Raw genomic sequence first — 13445 nt, 5'->3', positions numbered from 1 at the left:
ATCTATTTCCCATGAAGTGATGGGACCAGATGCCATGATCTTCATTTTCTGTATGTTGAGCTTTAAGCCAACTTTTTCACTCTCCTCTTTCACTTTCATCAAGAGGCTCTTTAGTTCCTCTTCACTTTCTGCCATAAGGGTGGTGTCATCTGCATATCTGAGGTTATTGATATTTCTCCCGGCAATCTTGATTCCAGCTTGTGTTTCTTCCAGTCCAGCGTTTCTCATGATGAACTCTGCATATAAGTTAAATAAGCAGGGTGACAATATACAGCCTTGACGTACTCCTTTTCCTATTTGGAACCAGTCTGTTGTTCCATGTCCAGTTCTAACTGTTGCATCCTGACCTGCATACAGATTTCTCAAGAGGCAGGTCAGGTGGTCTGGTATTCCCATCTCTTTCAGAATTTTCCACAGTTTATTGTGATCCACACAGTCAAAGGCTTTGACATAGTCAATAAAGCAGAAATAGATGTTTTTCTGGAACTCTCTTGCTTTTTTGATGATCCAGCAGATGTTGGCAATTTGATCTCTGGTTCCTCTGCCTTTTCTAAAACCAGCTTGAACATCTGGAAGTTTACGGTTCACGTATTGCTGAAGCCTGGCTTGGAGAATTTTGAGCATTACTTTGTCTGTAAATAATTGCAATTTTGGTGTGCCTCTGGGAGGAGGTGAACACCAGGTCTTCCTGCTCCATCTTCTTGGCCACTCCTTAAGTCATTATGTTTTGTTTGGTTTGATTTCCTTTGGTTTTAATCTGAGGGCTCTACAAACTGCAAAAAAGTACTGATGGCTTTGTAATGTAATAAAATCAGAGTTTTAAAAATTTAGCAAACATTTCTTGCACACAAAGCAAGGCAGTTACCTTGATACTCTTGGCAAATCACTGAAGGTGTATGTTTGTTCCTTTTGAGCCTAAAGTACATTCCAGATGATGGCTAAAGCCAGGTGGTCATTTTAAAGAAGAAATGAAGCAGACAAACCTCTCTGTTTATTTCTTGATTCTTCAGTTTTACAGGTAGTTGTTTTTCACAAGCTTGGGGCTATTGAACTTTCTCATGTTTTCACCTAACGTTAGATGGATGAGCTGCTGGTTCTCCGGGTTCTCAGATGTTTCCAAAGCACACCCATTTTGTTATGGGTGACTCCAGCCCTTCTTAGTGAGAAACTATAGAATTACTCCATAAACAGAATTTAGTATTCAGGGCACAATTAGATCACCAAAGAATCCTTGAGAGATGATCTAATTCAGCCTTCTCATTAACAGAAGAGATCTCTCTACAGCATCCCTGACAGATGTTCATCTGGCACTTTGGGCACATTTATCCTAACAGGGACTTGTATTGCTCTTTAACTTGGTGACTTAATGATACAGTGCTCTACCTCTACCCACCTCTATGTCTACTCTACCTTAATGATAAAGCCTCTCTGCCCACATGTTAGTAGCCTGCTATTCTGAACACTTTATGTTCACTCAGTACCCCTAACCATCTTAAGATGTAGACTCTATCACCTCTATTTCATAGATAGAAAGACTGAAGCATAGGAGGAAAAATTCCTTAAGGTCAAACAGCTATTAAGCAGAAAAGCCCACATACTCGACCTACATTTCCTCTCTGTACTGGAGAACCCACATACATCATGACAGAAAACTGTCTTCAGGGTGATCTTAATTGTCCATTTTTGGGTAAGTTGTTAAGAATTCACATAACTACTATACAGCCCATATCTCTCTGAATTACACATAATGGTCTTAGAAAATTTTTAAAGATATCTTTAAAATGAACATATATGCCTGGACATTCTTCTGATGTGCTTCAAAAAAGAGAATGAGATCAGTTTGGCATAATTAAAAAAATAAACTTATTAAAATACAACAAAGAAAGTTGCACATAACAAGCATGTGTTGAATTTTGGGTTTTCATGAACTGAACACACTTGGATAACTACCACTAAGATAAAGACAAAAAGTACCAGTATCCATGGGCTGCCTATCCATGACCCATGACAGAACCTGGAACCAAAGCTGTGCTTAGTAATAGATACAATGGTAATTAAGGAAGCATGTTAAACTGACTCTCTGAAGCATTTAGACTGTGGAATATAAAGAAGATTGGTCAGTCAAGGAATGGGAGCACAGATACATTACGAGAGGTTGAACAGGGGGGCCATAGGGCAAGAATCCAGTGTCTGACTTGCCTTGGATCCTAAATAACTCTCTGACTTCAAACTATGTGTATCCTTAAAATAAATCCTCTTTTTCTTAAGGTTCCCTATTCCTTGGAGTCAGAAGATACTAACACCAAACTCCGAGACTTAGTCCAATGGGAAAAAAAACTGTGGTGTCTTCCACGTGGGTTTTTTGGGGGGAGGGGGGAGGGTGGGTGGGATGTGTGTGGAAAAGAGGTGGAAATGGTGACATGAACTTGCCATTCCTGCTCTTGGCCCGTATCATGAAGAAATCGACCTCAGATGGGAAAAGCTGAGCAATTAATCACCATATTATCTGGATGTTTCTGTTTAATAAATATCCTTGCCTTAGCTGTTGCCTCTACCCCACTCTGTATTTCAGCCATGACCTTTTAATTGTCAGAGTCTCCTGAGTATATAAAGAGATAAAGCACACCTTACAAAGAAGTATCACTGCATAAGCCAGATTGCTTACAGCCTAACCAAGTCAGGTGGGTAGCTCCTCACAAGAGAGAATTACTTCTGTGACAGTGATGAGGCTTCACTATATAGAGGAGAAAGCACTTCTTTTCCTCTTGGGAAAGTCATGTGAGGGTTGTTTATACTGGCTGAAAATAATTCAGTAACAATGTGAACGAACTGTATGGGTCAACTTCAGGTTTGTAAGAGCATGAGACTATAAGATATGCTTACAAACATCCTGATTAAAATATTTGTGACAAGAAGAGGAGCCTTTTTCAGGTTCATATTTGGGGATAATATCATCACTGTTCACATCCCCAGTTACTAATCATGTCAGCCAATTAGCTTTTTAGAGTGCCTGCCATGGTGAGCCATGCCTGTGCTAGTTTTCCCAATTATAGAAGAAAAGTACAAATAAATACAATGACCATGTGTGTGTTTTTGTGAAATATTGCCCTTCATTGGACAATTTCATAATGTATTTTTGTGGGCTATGAAAGTATCATATTTTGCACTAATAAATACTTTTGTTTCTTATCTGTCTTGCTAGGGCAATGAGCTAAGCCAGAGAGAGCTCAGTCATCCCTGACCAGCAGGATCCAGAAAGCTGAACTGGCACAGTTATTCCAGCTGAACTGGAAAAGTGTTAGAAACTAGTTCGTTTTTAACTTTGATCTTGTTATAAAAAGTTGGATTAACAAAATTACATTCCTAAATAACTGCTCATCAAAGAGTAATGTGGGAAGTATGTTCTTTTGGACTTTAAAGGATCTCCTAAGGAATAAACCTTCAGAAAAATCTCATGATTTCTTCACAACAGCTGAGGAACCAGCCCAGGTATATGTCCAGAACCTCTGGAGCTGAGGAACAGCCCACAGTTAGTACTTGGCATCCAGCTAAGGATGAAGGTGCAGGCCCACATGGACGTTCCTTTGGATGCCACTGTGGGCTTCTTCATACCTGTGTGAATACTTAGAGGTGTGCATGCTCAGTCATGTCCAACTGTTTGTGACCCTCATAGACTGTAGCCCGCCATGCTCCTCTGTCCATGAAATTCTCCAGGCAGGAATACTGGAGTGGGTTGCCATTTCCTCCTCCAGGGGATCTTCCTGACCCAGGGATCGAACCAATGTCTCCTGCATCTCCTACATTGGCAGGCAGATTCTTTACCACTGTGTCACCAGGGAAGCCCAGACTGTGAATACTTAAGACACACTCAAATATACATGGTGAACGACAATAAATTCTAAGCGTGAAAAGAAGACCTCAATCTCTCCTCATGTTTTCCATGCTCCTACTCTGGATCTAAGTCAAACTTTCAAATAATTTCTGTTTTTTTCCTCCTACCCTCCTTTCTGTCCTGAAATGTGGGCACTCCCTTGCAATGACACCTTTTCCCACTGGTCTTCTACACACTTGGTCTTTCAGAATGTCATTCACTCTCAGCTTTCCATCCCAACTATGACTTGTATGTAGGTAATTCCTTGGATAATACTCTGGCCTGATCTTTCTTCCTAGTTCTAAGCCAATATCTTATATTGGCTTAGATATTTCCTCACCTCCAACTCTACATAAAATTTAGTTTGGTTTTTTACTTCTTGACTTTGCCACTTCTTTTAATGGTAACAATTTGTCACTTTCATTCAGACTCAAAACAATGGAATCTTATTTTAACCTCCTTTGACTTTTAATATCCAAATTCAAGATTTTTTCTTTTTTGCATCTACTCTTCTCATTCCTTTCATTATCACCTTAGTTCAGATCGTTATCTTATGTTCTTAATTCTGAGATGCCAGCATTTTTGTAATTTTATATACCTAAAATTGTATAATCAGTGTAGACATTTAATGTAGAGCTTTTTATTACAAAAACCTATTATTCAATAGTGTCTTAGAATAAAAAACTATGACATCTCAGACCTAGATTACTGTGCTACTGCTCTTTCAGCCTGAATTCCCTTTCTTTTCTAATCTGTCCTGCACACTACTGCCTGATTAATCTGCTTAAAAGACTGCATTCACTATGTCCGGTGGTTAAGACTCTGTGCTTCCACCGCAGGCACAGGTTCATCCATTGCCAGGGAACTAGGTGTGACTAAAAAAAAAACCAACAACTTCAGTGGTACCCATTCTCTGCTAGGTAAAGTATGTAGGTATGCCGAGGGGTCAAGTACACATTGAAGGGACCCCACAATCACACCCTGACCTCTTCCTGTCCTTATCAATATAATTCCCCTACCCAGATTCTTCTGCCCTGAACACATCCTCTTCTGCCTCTGTTTGTGTCATTTCCCATAATTAGAAGGTTATTCCTCCTGCTACGTATGCCCTACTCAGACTGCAAGTTCTATCTCTGTTGTAAATGTAACCTGAACACTCTATCCCCAAATACTCTTGTCGTCCTCCAAATTCTGTAGGACTTGTCTTGATCCCACAGCCATCCAGGATGATCCACTTTCCTGCCACCATGTTTCACATATATTATTATTATACTAATACTAATATTATGCTAATATTATATTAGCATTATACTAATTATAATTAGTTATACTAATTAATTAGTACATTGATCAGTTAATTATACTAATATTATACTAATATATTATTAGTTATCTAGTATCTTTGAATGTCTGTATATATGTATGTTGTTGCTGTTCAGTTGCTAAGTCATGTCCAACTCTTTGCAACCCTGTGGACTACAGCATGCCAGGCTTACTTGTCCTTCACTATCTCCTGGAGTTTGCTCAAACTCATGTCCATTGAGTCAGTGATATATTTATGAGTGTAAAGCAATTAATCTGACATTTTATAATGAACCTAGGAAAAATCAGTCACATTAGTTGCCTCATTCTATGTCTTATTTCTCTCATCAAATTACAAATTCTTTGACATTATCTCTATTAGATATACTTGTTTCCCTTGAATTGTGATTTATTTAAGAAATACAGTCTAATAAGCACTGAGTTCAATGCAGGATCACATCTCTTAACGAAGGTCATGGCCACCTCTATTCTTTTCTCTATGGCTGGTCCTCATCACTTATATTCAACTTCTCCCATTCTGCCCTCTTCCAGCACCCAAGCTAATGATCTTAGTAGAACAATACTATTGCTCAGGCTTTAGTGTAAATCAAATGTAAAGGAACATGGTGAGTTAAAGAACAAGGAGAAACTTAGCAGTGTTAGAAGGTGGATGTGAGGAGGCAGAAAGTCTTGAGATGCAGCTAAGATGTGGGGCAAGGCTGGGTCAGCAGGTTAGGCTGGGTCAGCCAAGATGTAGGGCAGGGTTTGTTAGCATGATGTCATGCTAAGCAGGTCAGACCTTCTTTCTCATCAGTGGAACTGGGAGGTTTTTTTAATTAGCCAGCTATGTCACGGAGGGACCTGATCAGATTTACTTCATTAGAGTTGTGGGAGATGGATAGGGAAGAGGAGGAAGAACTAGGAGAGGGTAGGCCAGTTAAGAACACTATTTCAGTACGGTAGTGGTGGTGGTGGGACTGAAAAGCAAGAGAATGGAGTCAAAAGAATGTAGAGATTTGCAGCCCATTGAGCCAACTGTTCTCTTTTCCCCATGGGGGCCTAGTGTGCAAGGGCTGCAAACAGCAGCCTCCTTAGTGTTGGAAGCCTGTAGCCTGTGCAGGTTGCCCTAAGGTATTTTGGAGACAGCCCTTTCCAGTAGACATTTATGATTGACATGCTGTCCCCAATCTAGGTTCCAGACAGGTGTGTGTAGTGCCTTTGGAAAGCCCCAGGGCAGAGTGGCCAGGGTCCACATTGGCAAAATCATAATGTCCAAGTTGCAGAACAAGGTGTACATGATCAAGGCCCTGTGCTGTGCTTAGTCACATAGTCATGTCCAACTGGGAGAAGGCAATGGCAACCCACTCCAGCACTCTTGCCTAGAAAATCTCATGGACAGAGGGGCCTGGTAGGCTATAGTCCATGGGGTTGCAAAGAGCCATACACAACTGAGCACTTTAACTTTTCATTTTCATGCATTGGAGAAGGAAATGGCAACCCACTCCAGTATTCTTGCCTGGAGAATCCCAGGGACAGAGGAGCCTGGTGGGCTGCCATCTATGGTATCACACAGAGTCAGACATGACTGACGTGACTTAGCAGCAGCATGTTCAACTCTTTGCAACCCCATGGACTGTAGCCCTCCAGGCTCCTCTGTCCATGGGGATTCTCCAGGCAAGAATACTGGAGGGGGTTGCTATGCCCTCCTCCAGGGTATCTTCCCAATCCAGGGATCAAACCCAGGTCTTCCACATTGCAGGTAGATTCTTTACTGTCTGATCCACCAGGGAAGCCCAACTGAGGCCCTACACAGGGCCAAATTCAAGTTCCTGGGCTGCCAGGAGACTTGCATCTCCAAGAAGTAGGGATTTACTCAGTTTAATGTGGATGAATTTGAAAACATGGTGGCAGAAAAGCGGCTCGTCTTGGATGACTGTGGGGTCAAATACATTCCTAATCGTGACCCTCTGGACAAATAGCGGGCCTGCACTCGTGAGAGCTTTGACACTATTCCCTCCTTACTCACACCCACCAATAAATCATACTTTCCTGTCCAAAAAAAAGAATGTGAAGAAAAAATGAATGTAACTTGATGGCAGAGATGAGATGGAAAAGATGACAATGGAAAAGAATGAATGACACAGGTTTCCACTTTTAGCAATGGGGTAGCTGGCAGTGCTTGTCCCTGAAGTAGAGAAGCAGGTTGGGGATGGACTGGAGTAAGTGAGAAGACAATGAGATCTGATCTGGATATGTTGAATTTGTGATTGAGGACCTGAAGCAAGAGATGGGTTGGAGAGACAGACCTGTGATAGGCATAACTCACCCAATAAAATGTGTATCTGTCTTGAAATACACTGTTCACTCTTAGCCTAATGCAGCCAACTACATTTCTTGCCCTACCTGTTTCACCAGGTTTTTATTATGTTCCTGGCTCCCAGTTTGTTATACTTTTACTCTTGGCCAGTTCAGAACTCTTTCTGTAATATTTTATATAGAGTAGTTACATAAGTCTTAAATAGACTCTTCGACATTGTTTAATTGCATGAGGAGTAAAGTTCCGTGGAAACCCAGTTTATTGCACCTTATGTTACAATAAACGGTGGTGTTTCCTGGCCAGGTTCCCTCTTTTCCAGCTCACTTCATCCAACTGCCCATTGCACAGAATCTTCTCTGCCCTCCACCTTCTATTCTCTTAACCCCTTCTTTACACTTATGGTCACAGCTCTATCTTTTTTTGTTGTGGTTGTTAATCAGTTTATTTGACTGTGCTGAGCATTAGTTGCGGCACACAGGCTCTTCAGCCCTCGTTGCAGCATGCGGGATCTGTATTTGTGGGATGCGGGATCTACTTCCCTGACCAGAGATGGAACCCATGCCCCCTGCATTGGGAACTCAGAGTTTTAGCCATTGAAACACAAGGGAAGTCCCCACTGCTTTATTCTCAAAGCTTTCTTCTTCCTGGGCTTCATGATATCTCCTGATTTGCCACCCACCTCCAATTTCTCTGTCTGCTATATGTCACCAAACCCCTACTTAAAGGTTCCTAGGCTTCCCTATTTAGCCTTCCTTTCATCTCATTTTAGTGCATGATGTGATCTCATCTACTTGCGGGGCTTAAAAAACAACCATTAACATTATTTCTAAATCTGAACTTGTGGCCCAGCCTTCTCAGTCCAAATCCAAATATCCAACTCCTTTTAGGATACCTTTTTCCGCATGTGTTCCATGGGCATTTCAATTCAGTTTGCCGCAGTGAAGTTTTCCTCTTCCCCCACACCTGGCCTTTCTCCATTCTAATTTTCAGTGGTGGTAGTCACCCTCCCAGTAACCTGGGAGCTGCTCCTGACTTCTCTTTTCTTTCTCAAACTCAGTCTGCCATGAAATCCTACCCATTTTACAGTTTACATGAGCATTTTCCTAGATGAGAATACAGTGTGGTTGAAGATAATAAGGAGGGATTGAGACTAGCCCTGACAGGAGAAGTTCTGTTGAGAAGTATTGGAAAACATGGTTGGACTATCAAGTGGGAGAGTACTTGAAAGCGGCCATACTCCATGTGAAATTTCACAGCTGATGTGGTGGTAGAACAACCAAACATTAGGCAGATAGATGAAATGGTCATTTCAAAGTGAATTTTAAAAAAGCAGTCACTTGAAAAATAGGAGTAACTTTGTAACCAGAGACAACCATTTCTCACATTTCATTGATGACATGAGGAAAAAAAAAAACCTACAAAGTTCCAACTAGAAGATCAGAAAATCTGACCCTGAATTTAAATGGAAGTGCTATTAAAAAATAATAAATTCTCATTGAAGAAGATAAATTGAAATTAGGCATTAGTGATATAACTAGTAGACTGTGTTGAAAATAATTGTAAGAATGACATAATTTGATTGAAAGGTGCTTATAAATCAATTCCTTAGCTATAAATGATCTTTAAATTGAATATATATAGACATATTTTTTAATAAATCACCAAACTGAATTGTGATGATGATTTTCTGAAACATCTGCATTTCCATATTTCTCAGTAAAAATTTGAGGCTAAATAAGCTATGTTATAATATAGCATATGATATGATATATATTATATATAGATAAACATAAGTAATTTCCATTTAATTTGGCTCAGATACTAATTAAATTAAAAAATGTACTTCCCTCACCAGTATAGTCAGTCAATAGGTAAATAGCTGGGAGAAAAAGTACTACAAGTCAGGCAGCTCTATATACCATGTTTCAAAAGCAAAGGAAAAAATAAACGTAATTGCAGTAAACACTGCACTTATGGGAAAAAACTACATTTATGAAGCAGATGTTTCAAAAAGTAAAAGCTTACCCTCTTTATGTGAGGAAAGCATCAGGAATCTTTTGGAAATATTTCATTTTCGGTTTTTTGTTTAGAATTGTTAAGAGGCTATGAGTTTCAACACAGGAACTTAGAGACAACTAGCAACCAAAGAATTACTGCTACCAGGAGTCAGCAGTTAAAAAAAAAAAAAAATGACATTAGAAAAACTTCTAGGTGTGATAGATTTAAAACCAAAGCTTTTCCTCTTCCTCCTGACCATTTTCTCCTTTTTTTCCCTGATTGCATTTTCAATGATAAAATTCTATCAAATCGCTAAGTTACTTACATGGGGGCCTGGAAAGCCCAAGGCATGGTGAGGATACACGTTAATTTCCATCCCGGAGCTCTGTATCTGGTGTCTGAATCAGTGAGCAGAGCAGCCGTTTGTTCTCTTGGTTTAACTACCACAGAGCAGTCATAAATAGCCGTCTGAATTTCAAACTAAATCTTGAGCTCCGCCTCTCTGAAAAGGAAGAAAAAAAAAAAATGTGACTCTCAACTCTTCCTGTCTGCCTGGGACAGTAGCTTAGAAGTAGGACAGTCAGTGTCTGAGTGTTAGTTTCCTGTTTTGGATGCCCTATTCTATCTGATGATTTTATTTTCCACTAGAAAAATTTTCTTCCTCTGAGTTTCTTAAAGGTGGAAACAAAAATCTACGATCAAAATCTCAATAGTGTTCTTCATATTGGTTCACACACAGGCAAAACATTTACTGATGTATTGTTTAGAGCAAAGAAGGAAAATAAAGAGATTAAACAAGAGAATTTAAGGTTCCTTCACAGTCACAGGCCTCAAGATACTTAAAACCCTTAGTCTCCTGAGACTGAAGGAAAATCAGTACCGTTGCACTTTATCTAAGCTGCATCAGGACTGAAAACTGTTGATACATTTTATAAGGGAGGAATCTTATATTTTGGGGGCTCAGGGACCCCCCCATAGCCAGATTGGTGGCAAGGGATATAAGCTGATGATTTATTTTGATTTCACTGGTGTATGTTCATTTGAACACATCACCGTCCTAGCCTTATCTACCACATAACTGTACATTCTACTTAAGGAAAGCTAAGATTAGAAGTAATCTATTTGGGGGAATTTCCTGGTGCTCTGGAGCTTTCACTGTGGGGGCTTGGGGTTCTATCCCTGGTTGAGAAGGTAAGATCCTGCAAGCTGCACAGCCAAAAAAAAATAATCAGTTTTTAAGAAGAGAACACTCTATACTGCTGTTTTTAAAAATGAATGAATGGAGTGGGGGAGCATATGGCTGAGCACAGGCTAGCACATTTACTGAACTATCACAGGCGGGCACAAACTGAGAAGTGAAGTTGACTTAAAGAATAGTACATAAAATCTAACTATGTATGAAAAGAATGATACCAAACGACCAAATGTTGGTCTCTGGACTGTGAGGGTGATCCAGCTTTAGAGGTCTTTTGATATGATCTGGTACATTAACAAAAGAGAAAAATTACAAAAATTAGATTTTGGAAAAGTGTTTGCTCCACCTGTTTCCAATTTAAAAAAATGGAAACCAAGAGAAAATCTCTTTTTGTCATGTAGGATATCTGGAAACTTCCTTAACTCATTAAAGTACAACAACCAAAATCCAGAGCAAGCATCACATGTGACAGTGAAACACAAAACCTCTTATGCTCCTGCCACTTCCCAGTGAAGGTCCCACTTCCCAAGACATCATATTTGGGGGGAGTTCAACATGTGAGTTTGGGGGGCACAAATGTTTAGTTCATAACAATGCCTCTCAGGATGGGGCCCCTTTACTCAGACCATCAAGATGACTGCAGGAGTGAAATAAACATTATGACAGGGTTAGGCTGAGGGAGGCTGGAGCTGAAATTCCCAGGTATTCTCCGTCTACCTCTGGGTGGCAATCATTCTCAAGGGAGGCAGTTCCATACCCCAAAGGGATGTATTACAAAATGTGTATGGGGGGGATAATCTTTATTTGTCACAATGAGCAACAGATGCTTTTAGTTTTACTGGATAAGAACTTTTTTGCAATGTCAGAAATTGTCCTGCACGATAAAAATTTCTTCTGCCCCAAATGATGGGATTCCTTGATGGCTCAGCAGGTAAAGAATCTGCCTTCAATGCAGGAGATGCAAGAGTTGCAGGTTCGACTCCTGGGTCAGGAAGAACCCCTGGAGGAGAAAATGGCAACCCACTCCAGTATTCTTGCCTGGAAAATCCCATGGACAGAAGAGCCTGGCGGACTAGGGTTGCAAAGAGTCAGACGCGACTGAGCACAATAGCAAATGATGGGAATATTCCTACTAAGAAATTCCACTGAAATATTTACATGTAGAAAGCTTATGGAATTTATAATTACATAAAAAATAATAGAATTGTCTCCTGCAATTTGGTTGGGAAGTTCAGGAGTGTTAGGCATCATGGATTCCCCTCCAGGCACAGAAATTCCTAGTTAATCATTACATATCAGTATTTATGGACTCTGAAGCAAACCATGGTCTGGTCTTGAAGCAGTGCTGCAACTGGAGAAACCAGCTGGACCACCAAAGAGTAATTCTAAAATAACTCAAAAATTTTCTTACATTTCCCAAATACGATGAAGGGTATTCATAACCCTCAGCAGCATTTTCTGATTAATGTCCACTCTTCATTCCCATTCATCTCTTCACATCCAGTTTGCTTTTTCTCACATAAAAACTCTGTTTTAAAAAGTCCTCTCCCTTCTTTTCTAGTCTCTATCAGTAAAGCCCAGCACTGAGAGCTGACCTGGGAAATAGTTTCATGGCTGGTTTTCAGGCTGTGGCTCTGGGGGCCCCATGGCTCAGCTGTGAGCAGTGTCCCTGGGCAGGCAATTCATGCAACAGCTGCCCTTCGGTTGCTCATATTTGTTAAGCACGCATCAGGCCAAAGATGGGCCTGGCTGGTTGAAGAGTAAATATACAACAAGTTACTTTTAGGGTGCCAACTCCCTTGGTCCCTGTACAGACACCAAAAATGACAACACAGAGACAAAAAGGGCCCGGAGACTGCAATGTGGGATGTGGGACATCTTACTGCTGAAGCCTGCTCTAGGCTGCAGCAAGGAGTTTCACACTCTGAAGACCTATTTTGAGGGGACTGGGGCAGAAGCCCCTTCCTCCTCAGAACCTGGAAGGCCTGAGAAATCATACCATGATAATCTCCCAGGGAAGGTAGGGAAGTAGATGGGAGATGTCCTCAAAGTTTCCCATTCTCTCGCAGTAAATTGTCTTTTAAACAGAAACACACACCAAACAAGGTTATATATCAATCAGTTGACAAAAATGTTGTGACCAGAGGCTTGCAGTAACCTAATCTTTTGCTTCTCTTAGATGCAATAAACAGTTTGTTATTCACTACCTTGGCCTTCACAGCAACCGTAAAGACCCTAAGTACTGCAAAAAAAAAAATGAGAATAATCTGTATTATGATGAACACAGAAATACATTTGGGCTTCACACACAGCTGTTTTCAGGGACTCCTCCTCCCTTACCAAGGGTCCTGAGACCACTTTGAGAACTGCTGCCCCAGTACCCAGCAGTTCAACAGGCTGACACTGGGAGTAGACTCCATTAGGAGCACCACAGCTATTTTGTTCATCTTTGTATTTCCAGAATCTGCACAGTGCCAAGCACATGAAAGTGAAAGTGAAAATGAAGTCGCTCAGTCATGTCCGACTCTTTGCGACCCCATGGACTATATAGTCCATGGAATTCTCCAGGCCAGAATACTGGAGTGGGTAGCCTTTCCCTTCAGGGGATCTTCCCAGCCCAAGGATCAAACCCAGGTCTCTTGCATTGCAGGTGGATTCTTTATCAGCTGAGCCGCAAGGGGAGCCCCAAGTACATAGTAGCACTTAATAAATATAGTAGCATTCAATGAATTGTGAATTAAATTAAAATGGGCTAGGATAAA

At 40.7% G+C, this 13445-nt stretch overlaps 1 protein-coding gene across 1 annotated transcript in view; it reads right to left on the bottom strand.

The window, feature by feature from the left end:
• The window catches only part of GNE (glucosamine (UDP-N-acetyl)-2-epimerase/N-acetylmannosamine kinase), a 61060-nt gene extending 51093 nt beyond the window's left edge, over window positions 1–9967 (bottom strand). The window contains exon 1 of the mRNA XM_010846048.1: window positions 9814–9967. Within this exon, the coding sequence (XP_010844350.1) occupies window positions 9814–9864 (51 nt within the window). The 5' untranslated portion in view covers window positions 9865–9967. The remainder of the gene's footprint in view (window positions 1–9813) is intronic.
• Between the last annotated feature and the right edge of the window lie 3478 nt (window positions 9968–13445).

The sequence above is a fragment of the Bison bison genome, unplaced genomic scaffold (assembly GCF_000754665.1).
Source record: "Bison bison bison isolate TAMUID 2011002044 unplaced genomic scaffold, Bison_UMD1.0 scf7180017864230, whole genome shotgun sequence".
NCBI lineage: Eukaryota > Metazoa > Chordata > Mammalia > Artiodactyla > Bovidae > Bison > Bison bison.
Note: the sequence above shows the minus strand (reverse complement) of the source record. Positions and strands in the feature narration are given on the sequence as shown.